The sequence below is a fragment of the Falco cherrug genome, chromosome Z (genome assembly GCF_023634085.1).
Source record: "Falco cherrug isolate bFalChe1 chromosome Z, bFalChe1.pri, whole genome shotgun sequence".
Lineage (NCBI taxonomy): Eukaryota > Metazoa > Chordata > Aves > Falconiformes > Falconidae > Falco > Falco cherrug.
In genome coordinates this window covers 54567243-54591375 of record NC_073720.1, presented here as the reverse complement: position 1 = coordinate 54591375, position 24133 = coordinate 54567243, and the positions used below count along the sequence as shown (strand labels likewise).

Below are 24133 nucleotides of genomic sequence, written 5' to 3'. Positions count from 1 at the left end.
TCTGCTTGTTTCAAACAAGACGTGTGTCTTTTTCTGTTCTTTGGAAAAATTTTACATAGGGCAAATAAGCTACACTAAATAAAATTAATTCACTAGTTATTAGAAAACTTGCTAAAATTTGTATACAGGATCTCTGGAGATTGGTTGTATAACATAGCTGTTCCAAACTGTGGTTCGGGGTCTCTTCTGCAGCTGGTGTTCTCTACCATTTGACCACTCCCTTTTCAGGCTGTTTAGAAAATGTGACTCATTTATATTGGAAAGGGAGAATCCTCACTTTTATCCTAGATCGAGAGCAACAAGTAACTTTGTACTAGCATCCTGATATCTTACCCCAAAGTAAATCGAGTATATCTTTGGAACCTTTAAAGCACATTTTGAAGGACACTGAACACATGAGGAAACATTTGGCTACAAGAAATAAAACCTTGACTGATAGTCAAATACAGACTGTGATAGTGGGTCAACAGCTAGTCAATTTTGGGCATCAAATAGAGCATGAAACTGCCCGTCACTGGTGGGATATAGTTATTGGATATTCACCTTCTGCAACTGAAGTGTTAAATATTTTACTTCATCCTATAATTGCAATTTTTATTTCTATTACATTGTTAACATTGTGGAATTTTCATATACGATATAAAATTTGTAAGATGACACAAGATCCTATGATGATACCTTTATTCTATGTTTTTCATGAGCAATAATCAAAGGACCAAATGTGGTGAAAATGTATTAAATCAATTACTGATTATGAAAAAGTCTTTGTATTTCATTTGGAATTGTTTAACTTGGACAGGGAGCTCAGAAGCTCAAGGACAACTTTAATGGGCAGGTAGGGTTTGTCCTGAGGCCCCTGAACAAGCAAGATATAAGCAGGAACATCCAGACAATAAATACTGCATGCCGCTCTGGCCAACATCCCTGGCATGTTTGAACCTTGTGAATCATGAGATAGTACACATCTGCACTTAGCATAACTTAAAAGGTTTTTTTGTTATTTTTGTTAATTATAACTTATAAAAAGTTGTTTTTGTTTTCCACTGAGTACAAAGGCAGGCAAGCCCCAGGACTGGGCCAGAAGCCTCATGTACAGGTTGGATGCACTGCATAGGAATTTCCCAGTTACAGGAAGACTCCTGGCACCAGCTGCAACATGGCTTCACAGCTGAGGTGTGGGCCTGGGTGATGTTATTAAGGTGGTAATCGGTGATGCATCCTTTTCTTTGTAACACTTTGCAGTAATGGTTTGATGCTTCACTCCTATTGCTCTCTTATCATATTGTGTATAATAACTGTTTCATTTTATCATATTGCATATTTTCCTTTATTATACTGTAATACATTAAACTGCATTTATTCTTATATTTGTTTTAGAGTTCATTTTCGCTTGGTATCCAGTCAATCAGCAAAACATACTCCTGGCTACTTTGAAACACAAATCAACAACAAAGGGAAAGAAAGGTTTGTAGTCTGGAGACAGGGACTATCCAACTCCTTAAAGAAAAGCTCTGTCACTTTGACCTCAAGTCTTTTATAGGAAACCAGAGAGCAAGGTGAAAGAAGTGTAACAGAAATGTGTTCTTACTGTCTGAAACTCACCGTGGTCCAATTCGGCTCCTGTAGGCTCCAGCTTTCTAACAGAAAAGCCTAAGCTCTGCTTTTTCTTTTTCACAATAAGCAGTGATTAAAAGACACCTCCATTGAACAAATAATTTCCTTGTTGAATTTAATAAGAGACTTTTTCATTATCAAAATGGTCTTATCCTGTGAGAAACAAAGCATCACAGCTTCTTACCAAAGCACTATTCAATTCTGGAAGTGTGAAGCATCATGACAGTAAAATTCATACTAGCTCTAATTGAACAGCTAGTAAAATTGAGACTACATGCCCATTTAGCGAAATCTCTTTCAGAAGGTCATTATAGTCAGTTTACTATATAGTGATCTCTGCAATCTCTTGCCAATTAAATATTGTACCCCTGTATTACTAAAAGCATTTAAAAATTTTTAGCAAGTTACATTACTATTTCCTAGACAATACCAGTTTGAACAAATTTTAATGAAGTTTAAAGACATATTTTACACCTACATGGCCATATGCATATTAAACTGGATTAGTTTCAGGCAAAGACAAGTGTCCAGGATCCTATGATAAAAACAAGTTTTCATTAAATAAAAAACTCAAAAAAAGCCCACAAAAGAATTTCAGCTTTTATTCCAGGAACAAATTTGGTTTTCTTATGGAAGCAAAAAAGCACCTTTTTTGTAGGTCACAAGACTGACTGCAGACCACTGTTGGGTTAACTGTACCAGGCCACAAAAGGTGCAGGTACAGCTGTACAATTACTTCATTTCAGCTCGGGTCTGTCAAAGGAGCAGTGGATCAATCAGTCTTTACGTGAAAGGAAGCAGCTTTTTAAAACTTGCTCAAGACTAATGCTATATTCAACTACTTCCATTTGATCAGACTTACCCCTGAAGCCTGTATTTTTCCCTTATTGAGGACAGAGTAGCCATATTGTTTGTCTATTAAAATTCCCTGATATTGAGTAATTGCAGCTAAGTAATGCAGTTACAGCGTTTAACATTGTTATACTTCAAAATTTTATGATAAATTTGCTTGCCAGAATTGCTACTTTCTGTATACAAGCCTTTTCATGCTCTCTAGTCCTTGAAGAGAAGCTAAATGATTTTGAATTCTATATATATATATATATATAGTGCTTTCAGTCAGAGAAGTCAAAGGAAGGTAATATCCTACATGTTTTTTTTACAAATTGTTTTACATTTTAGAAGTGGCCAAATGAAACTTAATTGAAACTTTATACAGCCAATTGCAATTCACGCAGACATAGACAATTTCAGTTTGCAAAGGAGTAACTATAAATTAGTAAAAGATTTGCAACATAACAGTTGATTATTTTTCACAGATATGCCTACAAAACTGTAAAGTTAAAAGCAAACAGACAACACTATCTCGTAGCTAAGTATATTTGGGGTTACAATGAACAGTGTTCCAAAATGGGTATTTTGACTGATTTGCTTGGACTAGAAGGACCATAATTAACGCTGTAGTTGTGGAAGTTGGCTCAGATAATTAGAATGTCATTTAAAAAAGAGTAGATAGTCTTTCCTTAAACAGCTTGAAATTTTACCTGATTATTAAACCACCTGTCTATTACATAACACATTCTGAAAAGCTTAATACACAAGCTTTTTGGGTATTTCCCATGTAAATTCTTCTCTCCCAAAGTGCCCATAGCATGCTGTTTTTTGATAGATTGGCTTCTTCAAATCCAGCTCCCTTAATGGAAAGAAAAAAAAACCCAAAACAACCAAGTCTTACACTTAACTCCAACATATACTAAGAATTAGACACATGAGAGGGATCATCAGAAGAAAGACGATAAAACTTAGGAGTTGTTCCCTTTCCCAGTCACTCAGATTTACAGCAGGAAAGGTAATGGTTGGTTTAAGGAAAGGTAAGAGCTGATGGTTTCAATTTTAAGGTGACTAGAAACAGTCAGCTTTCTTCAAATGTATCATACATGCAAATGTATCAAAAGTATGCAGTTAGGTTTTATAAGCCTTACAAAGCAGAAGCATTACAATTGGAATAAAGTTAAACTATATCTGTGCAAGCATCCAAGCATCAATGTGTTTCCTGTTATTGCAAGTGTAATATAGAATATTTTCTAATACTACTGTGCCAGAAAGACAACAGCAATCTCAAAAGAAGCAGCCAAAGATGATTTAGTAGACTGAGTAACTGTGGAGGGTTAACGGCTCATACAGATGCACAAATTCACTGTTTAGAATAGGGCTTAACGCTGATTATTACTAGATAAATAATGAAGATGCAAGTCATGTTTATTGCTTTTTGGCCTGCACAATATAGCAGAATGCAGCTGTGCTAAATGATTAGGCGCAAGTATCTACACAGAAGTTTCTCTTCATTTCTTGAAAGGCCTGAAACACTTTTTTTCTGCTTGAGCTTTCTTCTATTTGGTATTATGTTGTTTAATTACCTTTGAAAGCACATTTAAAACAGATGATTCATATCATAAACTGCTGGAGAGAAAATTGGTGGAGAAATGGTAAAGCGAGGAAAGAAGCACAAATACTAACAGGATAATGAACACATTTCAGACAGTGAAGAGATTACACATTCTCACACTTATGGAGTCATTTATGATGTACAGCAGCTTAGTCTTGTTTCAAGTAATATTTTGTTCCAACATGATCATGTGTTCCAAGGGCTACTACAATCATTTGTGCTTGACCATAACACAGAAGCCATCAAAATGTGAGTGCTGACTAAATGAAAATTAAGACATCATGAAGTACTTTGGTGCATAGTTGATTAGAATAGATAGCCAGCACCATTTACAGGAGTTTAAATGAGGTAATGTTTAACAAGGAAATATTTTCTAAACAATGTTCATGTTTTCACCTGCTTTCTTCCCTTCTTACTGCCCTACCACTTCCAGGGCTATGATGACATAGTTTAAAAATGAAGCATTTCTGAGCGCACCAAATTGAGGAGTGTGTCTGGGAAACACCACACAAATTTCTCATGGTGTTGAACTGCCATAATGACAAATGCAAAGAAGAGTTTTGATTATACTTGTGAACTTATAACACTTGGAAAACATTACTTAGCCACAGAGGTTGCCATAATGCCTTGCCTTATGTCATACTATTGAAAATAAGTCCACTCTATTCTCAGTGTGTATGTTCAGGAAACATTATACAAAGGAGTGCAAAAGGCTGGCTACACCAGAGAAATGTTGACAGAGCTTGTCAGAAATGTCTTACATTTTTCAACGGACAAAAGAGACTTCCTATTCACTGAAAAGTTGACATTTCTCCCCTCAGAGTTAAATATGCTCAAGTTTCCTTTGGAATATAGAGACTAGAATGATATTAACAGCTCTAGATTTAAGAGAGAAGTGAATCATTAAAAGAATTTTCCTCAAATAATGAGATAGCTAACATGTATGTTTTAGCATTTAGAACAGAGGTTTTAAAACCTGCGTTGCTCAAACTGACCAAGTGACTCCTCTGTGCATGTAGTCAGATTCTTGCTGTTATCTGTCTCAGGCTTAAGCTCCGATGTTAATTTCACAGAGTTGAATAAGGGGTGAACTCATAGTATGGCTGCTCCATTAAGAGTGGACAGAGATAGTGTTTCTCTCCATTAGTTGCAAATTCATGGAACTTTTAAGAAGTTCAGCCTGTAAAGTTTGGTGAAAATCATCCAAGAGGTTCAAAAGTTTTTCAGGACTGAGAAGATGAGCCTGTACCATTAGGTCTTAGGAAGCTGTACTACAAATAGGCAAGAAGCTCTACCTCCTAAAAGTACACATAAGGAATCATATGAGTCACAAAAGGGAGAAGAAGAAGGAAAAATATGAGGGTCAAATTACAGCTCCCTGAAATATAGGTGGGTAACTGCTGGTAGGGGCAGGTGCTGATCTGCTTCTGTCCTCTAGCCTTTTCTTCTCTCAAAGAAAAGGGTAATTCCCATGCTTTTTTATGTCTAAGGATGATGTTTGTCTAAAAGACCTGCTTTTTTGGGTCCAGCAATATTCCATAAAGGAATATAGCTGGATTTGCTGCAAGAGGCAATGTAAGTAGGTTTGATTTTTCTTGTCCTCTCTGACTGCATGGTAGCCTCAATGACGCTTTTGAATACAACTGAATTTTCACTTCAAGACAGCCCATCTCATAGTGGGATTTTTATTCTTGTTCTGGTTTTTAAGTGAATACAATAATTCAATGGCTTGCCAAATCTTAAAAGAGCATTTGAGAAACTCAGATTCCTTTCAATTAAGTTTAGTCGCCTTCAAACAGGCTGCACAAGACTGCATGATGACCAGAGACAGGCTCTCAGTGTTCAGCTTTTCTGATGCAGAAGGTAGATTACACTTAACACCTAATGAAGAAGCTAGTCACTTAATAGTGTTCTTTTCTCTTCTGGGCTAATGGCCAATGGAACACCATACTGCCAGGATTGTGGTACCGTGACACTCAAATTCTGTGTGTGAGCAAGGAAAGATTACAGCACATAACATCCCACTCATTTCAATAGGCTTGCTTGTGAAATGAGAGCAGCAGAACCTTTCTGTCTTGTGGCAGGTGTCTCACAAGTTGTTGCCACCTAAAGATCAAAGGCAGGAGACCATACTTACACCAGTACTCCTTTCAAAGAATCACAGAATGGTTTGGGTTGGAAGGGACCTTAAAGACCATCTAGTTCCAACCCCCCTGCCATGTGCAGGGACACCTTCCACTGGACCAGGTTGCTCAAAGCTCCATCCAGCCTGGCCTCCAACACTCCCAGGGATGGGGCATCCACAGCTTCTCTGGGCAAAAGGAAGACCCAGTATTTCTGGTGCCTTCCAGATAAGGCAGGGATTAGGAGACTTACATATCCTGTAAAGAGACTGGAAAACCTAACTACATTTAATGTTAAATTCTAATTCTACTTTACCAAGCACATTACCATCTGGCTAATGAGCTGCAATGCAGCACACTACCAGGGCTACTGGGAGATATAACATGGTGTGGTTTAGACCAGTCTTACTTATTCAGTACATCTTGTGACCAAATTTATGAATTGACCCTTGTATGTTGTACTGGGTGCATGGGTGAGGGAAGAGCAGAAATGACGGCAATTATAGATTTATGATGAAGGTGAATTTTGTGAAGTTAGGAGCCAGAAACTCTAACATTAAACTGTTAAAGACAGCATTAAAAATTATTCTCTTCAGCAAATACTAACACACAAACCTTATGATAGCTCCAAGGCGTAGATCAAAGTTTTTCTGCACAATCTCAAGCAGTTCTTCTTCAGATCTGTCTGACGTTCCGTAATGAAACACTGAGATCGCAAGAGGATGACTCAGACCAATAGCATATGACAGCTGTAGAAACAGGCATACAACCCAAACACAGTTAAACCAGTCCTTCCTACATTTTGCTTAAAAGAAACGAAAAGCTTATTTTATGTATCAGGAAGATTTTATATACATCTTTTCTGCATAAAGAAAGCTAGGAGATACGTTTTGGGTATTTGTCTTTTATGTTAGAAGATTATCTGTTTTCCTCAGAGAATACTCAGCCTAGGCAAATATCAAACCTAAGTGACATTCCTTAAAAGCAGAAGGGGCACTTTCTAATCATCCTCAGACACTACCATTCTGCGTCCTTCAGCCTCAACTAGCCCACAAGGATTTCATGCATTTGAGACTGGAGACTCTGAGATCTACAAGTATTTCTGGGGTTGGTTTGGGGGTTTTTTTTGGCTGAGGAAAGATCATGTAGGGCAAGATGAGGGAAAGCTCCATGTTCCTAAAGCACTCTCAGACTTGTTTTCCCAGAGTGAGTTATTTCCAGTACTCCCTTGAACTTCATTCAGTATTTCCACCTACTTTTACAAACACAGTTATCAGAAGTAGACAAAGTAACCCAGGAAATATTTGTTGTAATTTCACCTCATACAAAGGAAGACAGAGGCACTCTATAGTTCCCTTCTGACAGAAGAAACACATTAGTTTCTTTTCACCACAGCACTGAACAGCATAGCACTGACAAGTTCTCCTGAAATATATTTGGTTTTATCATTCAGCCCCCCTCCAAAAACACAGCCCTGCTGCAGTATAGGCCAACATGCACTTCATTTTCTTCCGTCGTAGTGTATTTGGATGAAAATATGTTTTGCTTGAATATCACTTAGCAACACAAACCTTTCTGTTGCTTTAACTGGTCTTCCTCGTTGTGTTTGCTTCCTACAGATTTCAATTAGTAATAGTCCAATGGCTCAGTTCTACCTATATACTTCTTAGTAACCAAGAACTGATTATTGTTAAAAACTGCCCTAATCACGACTATCTTCCCCTTAGCTAATTCTGAGATTGAGCTAAGTCTGTTTTTCATTAACCAATAAGATGACAGTTCTATATCACACTAAATAAAGCGTACATGGTATTTGTGGTAATATACAGCTAATTAGTCTGCAGTTCCCTCCATTATCCATTTTGCCCTTTCAGTATGAAAAGGTGGTTAGCATGGAAACAATATCCATAGCAGAGCCAGCTCAACTGTCAGCCTCAGTGGAGGCTGGCAAGACCTTACTATAACACACAGACACTAATGGTTTGAAAACACATTTGCATTTCCACTAGAGACCTTTTTTCCTTTTCTTAATCTTTAATCCAGCCTTCAATGACTTCACAGGACATTTGCTTTTCTGCTTTCCCATCCTCCTCTCTCCTCCCCCATCTCACCTTCTTTACTAGTATCTGACATCTCCATAGTTTGCTGTTAACAAAATCAATCTTGCCCCATCTAGAGTCAGGTTCAGGTATTAAGGAGAACCTCTGGGAATTACTGGAAGTACAACATACCCAACTAACTCAAGAATTGACAGTGTGTGTATGCTCAAAAATGCGAAATGTGCTCAAAGTGTGCATACCAAGAAGTCAGAAGTTTATCTTCTGTCCATTCAGAGAAAAAAATTATCAACAATTTGCTAACCATCACTATTTGTGCTTGGCTTATTCACAATCTCCCCTTTCCTTGACTAATTCAAAACTATAATTTTAATCAGCTATTGAACGCATGCACAACATCTAAAGCAAGAGCCCTTGTTCCTAATTGGGATGTCTGGATACAATGTCATTGATCATAACCACATCCAGTGGGCCTCTCTGGTCCATGGAGAAAATAAAAGGTTTTAAACACACTGCTGCAGCAAAACATCAGCCAGATCACTGCTGCTTTTTACTGTAGTAATTTGTTATATTAGGATAAAGTTATTACATAGCAGCTACTTAGAATAAGTATGTGTATAAACTAGTATTGCAGACTCCCTTGATAAACCTCAATTGTTTAGCATCCACTTGGGTTCATGTTTAATGGTGAAACTGTCCAGGGGTCAATAAAACACCTCTTTCAGCTTCTTAGATTTAGTAGTCCCAAAAATTCGTGCACAAGGAAGGAAGAGTATTTCTTCTGAACATGTAAGACTGATGATAATTGTTCTTGTTTTAAACTTAAAAACAATTGAATTTTGCTTTTAGTCACACCTCACACTGTAGTACTATACTAGGAACACACAGCAGAGCACTCATTTTAACTTTTAGGTATTTTCAAATACATCTTAAAATGGTTAAGTTACAACTAGTATGACCACATAGTACAGCAAGTTGTACAACTACATCCAGACACTGCTAGCATAGCTGTCTGTAACATGCTCTGCAGCCCAGGTTGGGCTGCTTGGCATGCATGTGTGTGCAGAGGATCACTGGAGTTACTGGAAGTAAAAGCAAGGATGATGCAAAGATGTACCTGGACCAGGGATACCAACAAGAGCTGGAGAAAGAATACTACTGAGAACAAAATCCTTGTGAGGACTGTCCTGCCCTGTGTCTTTGGCTTCCCTCATAGGACTCCTTAATAACACACCCCCAAGAGGAACTTCCTGGAGCCCCATTCTAGTATGAGGAATGCTTTTCTGAAACTGGAGCAGGGCTGTGGTGGCAGTACAGATTCTGACAGGGTAACCACACATGAGACAGAATTTCTGTTATGGTGTATTACTTTCATGGTTGCTTTTACCTGGATTAATACTCTTTTACAGAGACCAGCTTTCACCAGAGATTTTGCAATCCAGCGAGCTGCATACGCTGCAGAACGATCAACTTTGGAGGGATCTTTTCCAGAGAACGCACCTCCACCATGGGCTCCCCAGCCTCCATAGGTATCAACAATGATCTTCCTGCCAGTCAGTCCAGCATCACTCTACAGGACAAACAAGTGAATATATTCATGAGACACAACAGTTTACCCAATCCCACACTAGGTTATCGGGTACAGTTTTGTTTTGTATTTGCCATAGATACGACTCATTGTTCACCTTCACATGCTACATTCACATAATGAATGAGGTCTACGTGACTGAAGTATTTTTCAGACATACTAAGGTGTCTGTGCTGCAGTCACTTCTGAAGACTGCTAAGAATATGGCACAACTGTAAAGATCACACAATGTGTGCTGCCTTCAAATCACCGATCATGAAGTACTGTCTCTGGATTACAGGCCAATGACTCCATTCAGTGACACTTGGTGGAGGCCAAGAATTTAGACAAAAGCCTTCCTGAAAAACAGATCACGTGTAACCTAAAAGGTTAACAAGCTTCACTTGGATACACATACTAACTGGGAAGTGGGGGCTTATAGAGATGCAGTTTAGTGCTACCAGCATGAGAGTACTAAGAAATTCTAGCTGCATTCACCTAAGCCTTCACTAGTGGCACAAGGGCCATTTGGTACTACTCTTCTTTCTTCTTCCTCCCTGCCTGTGCCTCCCTGATAATGGAACCCACCCTTTTGCATGGACTTTTGTCTGCCTGCAACATGATAAACTGATCCAACTTGTTCAACCAGCAGAGAATTACTGCCTTTCTGCCAGATTAGCAAAGCTGCTGACTGCAAGCTGATAAATGAACTCCAGGGTGTTGAGAAACTCCATCCTGAAAGAGGATAAACTGCATTAAGCCACTAATTTAAAATCCCCGAATAAGTAATATGGGAGTAAAGCTGACATTTATTTCACAATGAAAGCAGTATCTTTACATCATCCTAGTGTGATCATAAGCACACCTTGTAGTTTTAATCCTTCACTGAAGTCTTTATACAAAACTAGACAGTTTTGTGAAACAAAACTTTTTACAATTTCACAGCAATGACCTGCTTACATAGTACCAGTACCTGGAAAGCAGAATACATGTCAAATTCTAATGACTATTGAGACTTAGCCCATTAAGGCCTCCCTTGAAATTTGTTCAGTTTTCTGACTAATTTCAATGTAGAAAATCAGATCTGTTGTTATTTCTTGTTTTGATTTTTACTGTGAAAGTGAAGAAACACTTCATTCAGGCTTTTTAGCATATAACTTAAGGGCTGGCTTTTGGTAATTTAAAATATTTTCTGGGAGAAAGAGAAAAATCAAGAATCTTTACATTTGGCTGTCCAAGCAGGTACAGCTTCAGTTTAAATGCCAGCTGTCCATTAGGAAAAATCCAATAGAAATGATTGAAGCTTCCTTGAAACAAAACAAAACAACCCCTTTCTTATTCTTAACCCTTATTCTTAAAGGTATACCAGGTTTTTGCACTTCTGTTCAAGAGAATGTTTAGAAGCATGTGGCAAAGTAGAATCCAAGTCTGTATAGGCTCTGTATAAGCGGCAAAGTAGAATCCAAGTCTGTATAGGCTCTGTATAAGCTATCTTCTTTCAAAGTACCATACCTTAGGACCACCTTCTATAAACTTTTCACTTGGAAGGAGATGATAAATTGTGCCCTCATCAAGATACTTCCGTGGAATTACTTCTTTAACAACTTTCTCCATTAGCTCCTTCTGTATTTGTTGTAGAGGTATGTCTGGGGCATGATGAACTGAAATAACAAGTGTGTGCACTCGGATGGGCTCCACTGCACCATTATGCTCCTTGTATTCCATTGTGACCTAAAGAGAAGAAAAAAGGACGGTGAACACTGAAGGCCAAGAGCATGTTTGAAAACTTAAAATGCACCTCACAGTTACTTTCTGCAGCAAAAAACAAATAGATGAAGTGAAATGGGATGAAAATTGATGGATTGATGCTAGTGCTTAAAATCACTGTAAAGAAAAAAAAACAACCACTCAAACCAGAAGTACTAAAGTACCACTACCAAAAGAATTAACTAAAGGATATTACACGTGTCCTGGTTTTGGATGTGATTGAGTTAGCTTTCTTCTTAGTAGCTGGTACAACGCTGTGTTTTCGATTTAGTATGAGAATAATGTTGGTAATGCACTGGTGTTTTAGCTGTTGCTAAGTAATTCTTACTTAAAATCAAAGACTTTTCCATTTCCCATGCTCTGCGAGTGAGCAGCTGCACAAGAAGCCAGGAGGGAGCATAGCTAGCACGTCTGACCCAAACTAGCCAAAGGGATATTCCATACCATAGAACATCATGCTCAGTATATAAACTAGGGGGTGGGGGGTAGCCAGGGCCCACAGGTCACTGCTCAGGGACTGGCTGGGCATTGGTCAGTGGGCGGTAAGCAGTTATGTTGTGCATCACTTGGGGTTTTTGTCCTTTTTTATTCCTCTCTCCTGCTCTATCCTTTTCATGACAATTGTTGTCATTATTATTATACATTATTTTATTTCAGGTATTAAATTCTTCTTATCTCAACCCACAAGTTTTCATCTTTTTTCCAAATATACTTCCCATCCCGATGGAGGGGGCGGGGAGGAGTGAGCAAGCGGCTGCATGGTACTTAGTTTCCAGCTGGCATTACATGTAATGTATCATTACATGTAATGTATCATTACAGAGAAGCAAAATAACAAGAAAGCCGCAGAAGCCTAAGATTTTACTGGCAGATTTAAAAGCATTCATGGTTTGGCTTGTTAACATAACTTTAAATAGTGAACAACAAAAGTAAAGCCCAAATAACTTTTGGGGGACCCTGCTAAAATGAGCAGCTGTTGATTATAATATGATAGGGTGTATTCTTCGCTACCTACTGCAAAGCTTTTATGTACATGCAAATATATGCAGGCATTGCTCCATCCTTGGTATAGGTTTTCTTACAGACTAAGAAGGCCTTTCTACTTTGCTACCCTTAAAAAATGCTTGGCTAGATACATCACACAGAAATCGATGTATTCACATGTTCTATGCACTGCTGACAAAAGCTAGGGACACAATCCATGCTGCACTGCAACAACAGCAGCAGTATAAATCAATGTGGTTCTTCCTCACTAAACAACATAAATTAAGACTATTTTAAACACTTGCTGTCTTGGAAATGCCACATGTATGCATTTTCTCTCCTGCAGATTTCACAGCCTGAAAGACAGAGAATTTACTGCCTTTGAGACTGCCAAGGTGCATCAATCTTACAGTAGGCTCAGTGACTCATCCACTCAGCTCTGCAACACAGATGTCAGTGGCTGTGACTACTGATCATTTGAGGCTGAATCAATAACAGTTCTGACTGGGAAACCAAAGCAATATCCCAGTCCATGCTTCTGGAATTACGATATTTACTCAGATAAAACCCATCTGATTATCAGTAGTTTGTTAATTTTCTTAATCTCCAGAGTAAAAGAAGCAAAATACAAGAGTTATTTGAAGAAACCTGCTAAAAGACTGATAGAACAGTTTAAACAAACCATGTGTGCTGCCTACAAATGTACCTTATGAAACTCACACCACCTTGAATATGACATCACCATTTTTGACAAACATCAGTTCTGATTTGCTAGCCGACAGGGTAAATGATTTCTATTGTTTCTCACCCTTATGGTTTATGCATCTATATTACAAACCTGTGTTTTCCCATCTGGTCTAACCCAGGGCCATGTTCCATTTCGTTCCAAAGTCTTTATCCTTGCAGCCAATTTGTGTGCCAGGAGGACTGTTAAGGGCATACATTCCTCAGTTTCATGGGTGGCATAGCCAAACATCAAACCCTGCATTGAAAAACAGGGAAATAAGCCACTCATTTCTGTGTTCTCTTTCCATTTCTGCACCTGTCTTTGCCACATAGTACTTTAAAACCACCCAAAACCTAGAAAGAAACCACAGTAACAAGCAGAGTGACTACACTTTGACATATAACCAGCCTGAAATAACGTTTATGTATCTGCATGCACAAGAATCAGAGCCACAGCAGGGTCTGGTTCCCAAGAACGACTCTGCCTTAAGCATCCATAAGAATCCACTGCAAAGGCTTAATAAACATATAGCTCATAAAGACTGCTCAGACTTCTCCCTACACATGACAACTAAAATAACACAGCATTTGATGCCTAAGAGGTGAAACCAGGCTACCCAAAGGACTTGAAAGACCAGAACATGATAAAAAGCTTAATTGTAGCTCTGTCCCGCAAGGCCGCTGGATATAGGAAAAGCCACTTTCACTGAAAAATAGTGAATCCTATGTTACTCTTTTTGCACTTTGGGTGATTAAGAGAGTGCACGGTGTTTAGCTGCTAATTTTTACACTTTGCACAATAGCTTTTAAGGAAAGGCTCTGGTCCAATGCAGTTCCAATTGCTTGCACATAAACTAAATTTGAGTAAGTTAATTAAGCACCATTACCTGATCACCTGCTCCAATGTCATCATCGGTCTTGCCATGGCAGACAGCATGCTTGATCTCTTTACACTGCTGTTCTAAGGACACTAAAACTGTGCAAGTCTTGTAGTCCAGTCCTAGTGAAGGGAATTTTGTAAAATTAGGTCATATATTCTTGAGAGTTCACAAATCGCTGGAGCAGCTTTTAGGAATTATCTAGTTGGCTAAAACTTTTAAAACTCTAAGCCTCCTAAACTACATTTTTTGTTGCTAATAGAAGCAGACAATCAGCACATTTATATAATTGTCTCAGGATGTGGGCAAGTTAGTGGTATTGGTTCAAACTTGAGCTCTTGAAACCGAGAGGATATGTGTAATCCTACAAGCTGCCCCACCAAAGCTTGTTACACTGCTTATGATGGCTAGAGTTGAAAATATTTACGTATTTAAGCTGGGAGAGGAGCGTAGAAAATGTTACTGGCCACTGGTATTCAGTTTTTCTTGTAGGTTCTAGAGTTCAGTAGGTTTAGAGAAAAGCTATATATATCGTGCATGAAAAAGGAAGACTGAAGGGGAATAGTCATCTAAGGGGTTCAACTGCTGAAAGGAAGCTACTTTGGATAATATGTTAAGAATAAATAAAGAATTCACTTGGGTGTGAACTTCAACTGTCATATGCTTATGCACCCCAGAGACAAGGAACATCAGCGTTAATGCTTTCACTGTACAAACCTGAAGACGTAACCACCTTCTGACACTTGTGCAACCATCAGTTCTCCTGCATCAGAAGAGCAAGAGCAACCTGACACTTTCAAGAATAAGTCTTTTCTAAGTATGCCACCTTAAAATAGCTTCATCAGTACCAGGCACTGAAAAATGCATATCAACACCCGTGCAGTTTCCTCCTAGGCCTAGATACACATGTCATTTTATTTTCCATAAGATCATAAAACCACAGCTTTGGTCACATGCAGAACAGACCCAAGACTGAACACATGAAAGATCTCACTACTCACCTTTGGAAGAGTCATCATACCCTATCCTCTTAATAGTCTCTCTTACAATTTGTTGGTAATCTACTATAGCCTTGGATGTGATCTCTCCACAAAGCAAAATCATTCCAGTTTTTGCTACACACTCTGCAGAAAAAAGATGAAACATGAAACTTTTCACCACTATTTACACTTACACAGAGAGATCCAGAAGATGGTGCTATAACAAAGGATTAGGTATAGGGGAAACAGTGTAAAGCCTTACTATCTATACACAGGTCTGTGTGCAACCACTCTTCAGCTGATATGAACGTTAAAATGCTTGCAGGGGGTGGGGGATCCATCTTACCAAATTATCCTATCTCCAGGACAGCAGCAAACATCTCTAAGACCAGGTCAAGTATATAGTGCTATTTCTTCAAACACTTCCCTGGTCTCCCTATGATTTCAGCTCAGGGTCTTCCTAAAGCTAAATGGACATAATTTTATAATAGAGGGCATTACCAGTGATAGATTTTTGTTACAGTAATTTGGCCAGTTGCCCTTGGCAACCACAAAAACTTTTAGCATCTACAGGATCCTGGAGCAAGAAGATATGCAACTTCATTACAAATTCTATGCAGAGTCATTTCATATTTTATCTCATTGCTCCTTTCAAGCATCCACCTGGCTTCTAAACTTTTCCATTTTATGTAAAAACATAGAGAAAATAATCTTTAAAAATTCATCACAGTAACACAACCTACAACTGTATAGCTCTATTTCATACCCCATTCAATCCTCTTTTCCAGACTGAGAAGGCCTAGGCTATGACACTATAAGGCTATGATCGTATTTGATACTCTTGACATATAATCTTACTATAGCCTTTTGTGGGGTGGGGAAAGAGAAACAGATTGCACACAGTACTCAAGACAGGCAACCATGGATTTATATGACTTAATGATGTTCTCAGCTGCACTGCTTATTCCTTTCTCAGCAAGCCCTAATAGTCAGCTTTGGCTTTTACTACTACTGAACACCAATTCTTTTCACAGAAATGTATGTCTATTACAACCCCAAAATCTCTCTTCTGAATGTTTGCAGTGAACTGCAGACTTACTTTCTATACATGGGGATTAGATTGCTCCCTTCCCCCTTGCATATTAGCCTACACTAAATTTCATCCATCACTTCTATCATCCAGTCACCATCTCATTTGAATTTTATTTGATTTCAAGATTAAGGTAGGAATATGCTATAAAATTGCACAACTACGGACTGTAGCATCACATAAAGATCATCAAACAAGATTTAACTGGCAGCTTAGCTTAGATAATCTAGACAAGCAGTTGAGAATTTAGCACAGGGAAATGTTCTCTGTCTGTAGGGGCAATTAGCCTAGACTTAACTGTTAAGCTACATCCTAACTGGCATGCCTGAATTGCACTGTGGACACAGTGAGAGTACATAATAATATCATAGTCCTAAATATATACAGCATATCAACGCCAGCAGCGATACCACTACAGTGCAGGGTGTCCTGGTACCATTATTTTCATACTCAGTCTTGTGTCCCTGCTCTAATGATGAGCAGTGCTCTTCCTGTCTGCTACAGACCACCTATGTGTGCGAGACATGTATGGTGCTGTGAATCCTGTGCTGGGTGGTCATTACAAGATGCTGGTTATTATAAAAAGGGGAAGCCTCTCTGGAAGAACACAAAGTAGGGGAACTGGGCCTTAAAAAGATGGAAGAACAAGGCTGCAATCAGCACCAACAGTCCCTAGAAACTCTCCCTGGCCTCTTACAACCAGGCAAAGCTTGATGGTGATACACTTCATGGCATGATGATCTTTTCTTAGTAACAGGGTAAGATAGATTCATTTTCCTACCTTTCATTGCTTTCCATCCTGACTGAAAGTCAATCCAACCAAAAGAAAATACATCTCAGTAGCTGCACTACAGCTGCAACTTACAAGTGAGCCCAAGCAACACCCCCACCTGCTCTATCCAAGAGAAAGTTACTGTATAAAGTTTTGGGCTTTTCACTGGGGGGTGACTTCTTACATGTTTAAGTCCCCCAGAAAGAATATTTTGGACACCATTAGTAGTTAGAAACTGCCACCTTCTCTTTTGTACTGTCTTGATTTATGGTTAGTTATTTTTTTCTCTTGACTCTCATTTGTTGGGCACACTGGGAAGGATTTTTTTTTAAGAAAGCATTTGGCTTCACTTAATCAGAGAGGAAGTAAAATAATTCTTTTTGCTTCTGCTTTATGCTATTTGCAGCCAGTGTTTTCTTGCTTGATTTTACTGCTACCTAGTTTGTTGGCAGCACAGACACCAGCTCTGTTCTGCTGAAATGAGGTAGCGCCAGTGTAATAATTCAGAACATTGCATGCAAAAGTTGTTGATACTCACAAGTCCAAGCAGCAAACTGTCGCGACGGAGGGAAGACACAGTCACTCAATATGAGTGATCAGCAGACTTCATTTATTGTCCCTTACAGTCACCTTTTATGCCTCGTTACAATTAGCTCATACGTATTACAAAAGTTAAGGTCATTATTGGTTAGTTGCCTAAATACCAAGCCCGCCCCTCGTTTCTCTTCTGTAGTTATCTGTTCCCACCTGTAACATTCTTTTCCCACCGCGATCTTCCTGTTACTGTGTAACAAGAACAGCCAAGGATAGTGTATTTTTGCTTTACTTCAGATAAGCTGAGAGGGATGTGCATTGTTGTCCAGCCAGCTGGACTATGTTTATGTGAACTTTTTCAGCTAGCCAGTTATCCACAGCAAACAAAACTCATAGAACCACAGACACATTTTCTTACTGGTATAGATAACCTAGTTTAAACATCTTTATAAACTACATTTCATAGCTTTGTAAAATACAGTGTTACAGTGACTTGCTACTTACACAATGCTTTGAGATTTTTTCTGAAACTTTGAGGCAAGGCCTGTACAACTTAACAGAAATTCTGTTTTTCACCTGGTAAACCCTGTATTCAGTGCCATAATTGCTTTCTGTTCTTCAGTCCACTATTTTTTTTTTAGCAAACTGTGTCTGCTTAGCCAATTTATCTTTTCCAGACTTACACTTTAATGTTATACTCAAGTTCTCTGACTCCAGTCAGCATTTTTGATACGTTACCCTACAGATTACACAGAATTTATCTATGTAATCATGTCACATCTCAGTCTTCTTTTTTGGTAAGACAAAGTGATCATTTTTCTCACATTTCTTATGACATATGTTTCAGTCCTTGTCATTTTTGCAGCATTTCGATGCTACCATCTCTAGCTTTTTAGCAGTTTTGGAAGAATAACTGTTTGCAGTACTGAAATCCATGCTTCATCAAGTCTAACACATAAAGCTAAACCGTCTCCCCCATGCCTCCTCAATGCTCACATCTACGCATCAAGGATCACATGAAATTTTTCAGATGATGCATCATATTAGATCACTGTATTTGTGGGATGCAGCTAGTCCTCTGAGATGAAACTACAGCCTTGATGGCTTGTTCTAAGAAAAAAATGACTGCATTCAAAGAGCTCTTTAGACATATTCCCTTTCTGTGTTCATTTGCCTTTGACAACCCAGATCATTCCAATTTGATGATATGTTCTTAGCCTCTGGAAGAGGTTATGTTGATAGTGACATCCATGCAGCATAAAGGGTAGTCATAATATAAAGTCCCATGAACAAGGCAAGCCACTTTGATCAGAATCACACTTAAATCACAATAAAATTTAAATCACTGTGCACTTACTTTCCTGTGAACCAAGGGCATCACTCTGCTACTGTAAAGGCATGGTAAATATCTATTTAGCATTTCTGAATTTTGAGTTTTATTAACAGCTTTTACTCACTCTGTGAAGAAATATATCTTGACATACATCTTTCCTCAGTTCTTTTTTTCCTTAATTTTATGAGATTCCTCATTATCATTAGCTCTGTCAACCATTGTTTTCCCTGATACAGCTGGTTTTTTCTCATCTATTTCTTACATGTCAGCATTTTTAATTTGTATTGGAGTACTGTGTATTTCCTCTGTTCTGCTTATTTTTTGCAGCTTTTTTCCTGCCTTCTCTTCTCCTCTCAGTCAGTGTGCCAGAGCTGGCCTCTTGACTGACTGTAGAAGTGTTGACTGCCAGTCAGCTCCTGAAAAAATTTTTGGATCACAGGATATATATCAACATGGATCAGTTGTTGTACTTCATCAATCTGTTTTTCTATTTGTGTTGTACTCACCACAGGCAACCTTGGCATCTGGATCAATACTGAGATGAGTGTCTAGAACAGCATCACTTATCTGATCACACATCTTATCTGGAAGACAAAAATAAGAGAGACATTTCTTTCTGTGATGAAAACAAAAAAGTGATTTCTCAATAAAATTTAATTTCCAGTGGGTAAGAGACTTCTGTTTATAGACCATCTGCCAAGAGGCAACTTTAGCAATGTATATTCTGAAAGGTGTGTTTTACCCTGTTTTCACTCCTCTGATATTTTACTGTCATCTGCACAGGCCAGCAGCCTCCCACGTGGGGGAACAATGAAAAAGGCCTGTGAGGGCATCTTGAAATATTAGTTTTATGGGAATAGAAGATACAAGTAGTAACTCTGGAAGAAGTATTTAAGCTAAGAACTTTCTGTAGGGGTTTTGCATTCTTCCCCTCTTTATTTTAACCTTGTATTGCATTTTCTGTGTGAATTGCCTATTTTGATCTACATCTTTTAACTGTCAGAGGTCTGTGCTTAAGGCAGTGTTTATCCCTTCAGTACACCAGTGGGGACCTCTAAGATCTCTTTTTTGGATGCCAAGAAGCATTGTTTGCCCTATAAACAGCTGCATTAGATTTAAGCCACTGCTGCAATTAACCACAACTATTTGGCTCAACTGAATTTAGAAAAGCATCTGCAAATATTATCTCACAGACAAGCATTGGCCACTTATAAGTTTCCAGTTATATATCTGAGGTTTGGTCTTTTTTTTTTTTTTTTAGGACAAAAGCACTGGAGAAAAAAATTATACCTATTCTGTCTTTAGCACCTGTGACTTACTGTCCAAGTAAGACCTGAGTATGTCAAACACATTTGGTTTGTTAAAAGTTAATGAACAATTTAGGGGACAAATTGAGTTTCTTTCTCCCATCAGGGTAACTGAACCAGGTAAAAGCAATTCAGATTATTTATTCAAAAGTACAGGTTTGAAAGGCATCTGCAGATCAAACATAAGACATGTGAACTAATTTTCACCCACCATTATTACAAAAAAAGGTAACCAAAATATGTTCAGCCACACAACTACACAGCTGGATTTACAACACTGTATCAATGATCCAGGTGCCTATATTGCTTTAAACAGCCTATGTAATTATCCATTAATTGCCAATCTAAAATAACTTCTCTTGAGGGTCCGAAGAGGAAGTTGATGAAGAAGCATAAGTGAATGTCCAGTTTAAACTACTTACTTACTTACTTTTAAAGATAATCTGGTCTGGAAGCAAACAAACATTAGAATGAAATTATTAGGTAAGAGTTGAGTTATTCTGTACCCCAAAGGATGTGTAATTCAATGCAAAGTGTAAGTGAAAACTGCATTTTAGTATGAAACTGTAGAGTAGTATTTTCCAGCACAATGTAAAAGTGAAGTGAAACATGCTAGCCTGTAGCTTTGAATGGATCAGCCATAGTGCCATCAATGCTATCTCACGCAAATACAAACTAAAAACAGGCTAAAAGCAAAGCAGTAGTGCTAAAAATATATGTGCCCCTTTTATTCACACAGGCTACAGTGATCTCAGTGTCAGCATGAGATTTGCTTATGGAGGTGCACAGCTCTCTCCTTCACTGGCATAATTTTCACAATCTGAAGCAGCAATTTCCATAGCTTTATGTTTTATTTCTAGTGCTTTCCCCAAACAAGCTGAAAACATTTAACTCTGCATTTTATAAGTACTTGCAAAGTAAATGAAACAAATTAGAGGCTTGAAAAACATCAAAAGAAAACACACAAAAAAGCCAACTTGATAGCTGTAAAGCCTGTCTTCAGCTATTTGTGCTGCACTGATCCTCAGCTCAAGCCCTATCTTACTGAAAATTCTTGCTAGCATATTACTTAAGAGAATCAGAATCCTGGTCAGTTACTAAAGTTGTATGGTACCTTCACTGACAAAAATTAACCACAGTTTCAAGACACAAGGATGTAAGATGAAAGACAGAGACATCATGTGGTCATAATTTCAGACCCAGAAATCGTTTGTGCAATCAACTATGGAATCAGTAATGTCAAGTTCCAAAGTCTGTCATCGGGCTAAATTCGTCAACAACCCAGAGGCAAACAGTCCTGAATCACATCAGAAGGTCCAATGCTCAAGCAGGAAAGGCATAACCTGGAAAAACTGGTAAGTTTTATTGCCTTCAGTTACTTGCACCATTACAACATCCTGCACAGTGTTTTGTAGCAAACAAGTGGTTGCAGCGGTTCGAGATATGATGCTACATGCTCCAGTGGTCTTGCAGCTGTTGGGACTGTTCACTAGGGGCTGGGCACACAGCATAATGTAACTGGTCTCACACTGTGCCACTCCCACCTAACGAATAAGAAACCTGAGAACACAGATACACAAGAAAAACTCTGCTGCAAACCTTCAGTGTTTGACACCACACTCATTTTTCACTATTGGGTCTTTTGTCTTTCCTTCTACTATGGAAAAGGTAAGAGGTAGTCTTAACATTAAAAAACACTCCATTTGAATGTTCCACCATAAAAGGAACTGTTGCTACCTTTACTGTAAATTTGAGTTACTAGTATGTGTGCTGGAGGTCCAAACCTCCTCCGGTCTATCAGTTAACACAGCTTCTAGATAAGTATTTGTATAAACAAAACTGTGTGGAAAATAGCTAAATTTAATAAATAGCAATTACAGCTGAAGCAGTCGTGCAGTCCCAAACCTGAAAAATACAATGGCTTTGTACAGCCTACAGCACCGGTAAACTTGTGGTAGGGAGAGCAATATGGCAAAGAGGCATAAGCAGTATTACAGCTGTATCTGAAATGCAGCTGGACAAAAATCCATACTTAGTATTCCAAACATTTCAGACATTCAGAGTTCAGTGATCACCTATAATAAACACATGCATAGAGTAGTATTTTTTCATTACAGAATTAAAAATTAAATTGTAATTCCAGTACATGTGGCAGCTCCAAGTCTACCTGTAGAAGTCCTCTCCGTGCTTTTTTCTCTCAAACAAGGATTTAATTTTGTCTGTTCCAGATGATGTTGCATTCTGAACAAAACAAATTCTTGTCAAGTAAACCAAGACACTAATCTGAAGTCTATTCAAAATAACTAATCGGGTCCTTCGTTTCCTCTTTTGGAGGAGATATGAATGAACTTTCATTAGATACCATTCTTCAGTGCAAACATTAATAAAAGCAAAGATTCAGTCACCATTTTTACTTACCAGAATGTCCTTCAGCAACAGATTCTGAGGTAAAAAGAAAACGTTTTTCCCTTTTTGAGGTATGAATTGACATGACTTGGTACCTTCAGCAAGCCTGCAAATGAGAAAGACCCAAAGTAACTGGGCTACAGAACAAGCACAGGCAGAAGGTGACGTGGAAAGGTTAATATCTATGCAAACAGCTGAGGTAATCACTTCTGCATGTTTGTTCCTCAGAAGTTCAATAGATTAAGACTGCTCTGTGTGGATTTTACAATGCATTGCTACAGAAACTCCTTTCATAAGACTTTTGTGTTTGGTTAATAGTGGTCCCGCTAAACTCTGCAGAAGCATTGTCATGATGTGAAAGGTGAACACAGCTAAGCCAGAGTTCAATACTTTCACACACTTCCCCAAGCCTCCATTCTTACTGTTTCTTCTAAGTGCAAACTACTCAAGATAGTAACCCAGCACAGAGATCTTATCTGAATTTGTAAGGTCAAATAACACTTTCTCCTAGGTATAATATCTATACATTGTACTCAGCTGCAGCAGTGAACTATGCGGAGAAATGTCTATGTGAGACAAATGTTCCTAACAGCTCCAGGTGGTGAACTGTGCTCTTTCCCCCAAATTCTGTTTGTGTCAGTGGCTATGTGAGGAGCTGCAGAGCAACCAACAGCACACCTTGTAGAAACAATTATGAAGACAGTGGGTTGATAAGTTACCTTGGATTTTGAGACTAAAATATATGTCCTAGCTTAATAAATCTTAAACTTGTCAATGGTCAGGCTCTCGCAATTCATTTTACAGACCCCTTTTCTCCCACTGTTTGCCTTGATGAAGAGATACTAGCAGGAAACAACTGGACTCAAGTATCTAAACTAAGAAAAGAAGCACTGCCCCTTTGGAAGCATTGTTTGCTTTGGCTTATTTCAGAACGCAGTGCAACAAGCACACCGGAGCACCTGAGTACAGCACAGTGTTGCAAAGCTACCTAGGAATGACAACAGGTTATCTGGTCATAACAACACTTGTTCTGCTGAGCAGCTCTACACTGCTGCAATACATCCTGTTGAGCTCAGCTTCTCTAAATCAGTAGTTGTTTCTGAAAATGTTGCTCCATAAACTAAGCATGTTAAACAGTAACAAGAGTGGTACAGAGATCAGGTACAACTTCAGCTACAACTGAAGGCTTTACAGCTGACCATCACAAGCAAACCACATCCCCTACCAGGACACCAACAAACTTCTCACAAGAGATGCGTGTTCATTCTGCAAAGAAGTCTTCACTGCTAAGAAGTATCATCCCTTTACTTCAGGGAGTGAGGGGTATGAGGGAATGAAAGCAGCAATGAAGGCAAAGCGCTTAAGACAAATGAGTCAAAGCCAACCCTTAAAATAACCAAAGCAAAATTATAGCTCAGCTGCATGAATGACTAGAGGAGGCACTGGCTAGCTGTGGTAACTCAAGTGGCTGCTAGTGTGCTGCAACAGGCCAGTCAACCTCGGTGAAAACCACTGCTCTACAGAGCGGTACACAAAGAGGTGAAAGAGG

The 24133-nt window shown here is 38.6% G+C and overlaps 1 protein-coding gene across 2 annotated transcripts; it reads right to left on the bottom strand.

Moving 5' to 3' along the window:
• Positions 1-664: 664 nt before the first annotated feature.
• LOC102054878 (S-adenosylmethionine synthase-like) lies at positions 665-22708 on the bottom strand. Of its 2 annotated transcripts, XM_005446862.3 has the most exons (9): positions 22597-22708; positions 19378-19455; positions 15164-15286; positions 14172-14284; positions 13397-13540; positions 11320-11538; positions 9628-9810; positions 6799-6932; positions 665-3307 (listed from the first exon to the last, which is right to left on the bottom strand). In XM_005446862.3, the coding sequence occupies exons 1-9, from the start codon at positions 22667-22669 to the stop codon at positions 3205-3207; spliced, it is 1170 nt and encodes a 389-aa protein (XP_005446919.2). In that variant the 5' UTR covers positions 22670-22708; the 3' UTR covers positions 665-3204. The 2 variants fall into 2 exon arrangements, with proteins under 2 accessions (XP_005446919.2, XP_027671994.2); XM_027816193.2 differs by lacking the exons at positions 19378-19455; positions 22597-22708 and adding an exon at positions 17543-17628.
• Positions 22709-24133: the final 1425 nt, after the last annotated feature.

Bases quoted from the DNA above. Each gene is read 5' to 3' on its own strand.
- LOC102054878 (XM_005446862.3), bottom strand. From the start codon at position 22,669: ATGTCAATTCATACCTCAAAAAGGGAAAAACGTTTTCTTTTTACCTCA. The intron at 15,287-19,377 runs GTGAGTACAACA...TTTTTTCTGCAG, and splicing joins AGATGCCAAGGTTGCCTGTG to AGTGTGTAGCAAAAACTGGA. The intron at 11,539-13,396 runs GTTTGTAATATA...TCTTCTCTTTAG, and splicing joins GACCAGATGGGAAAACACAG to GTCACAATGGAATACAAGGA.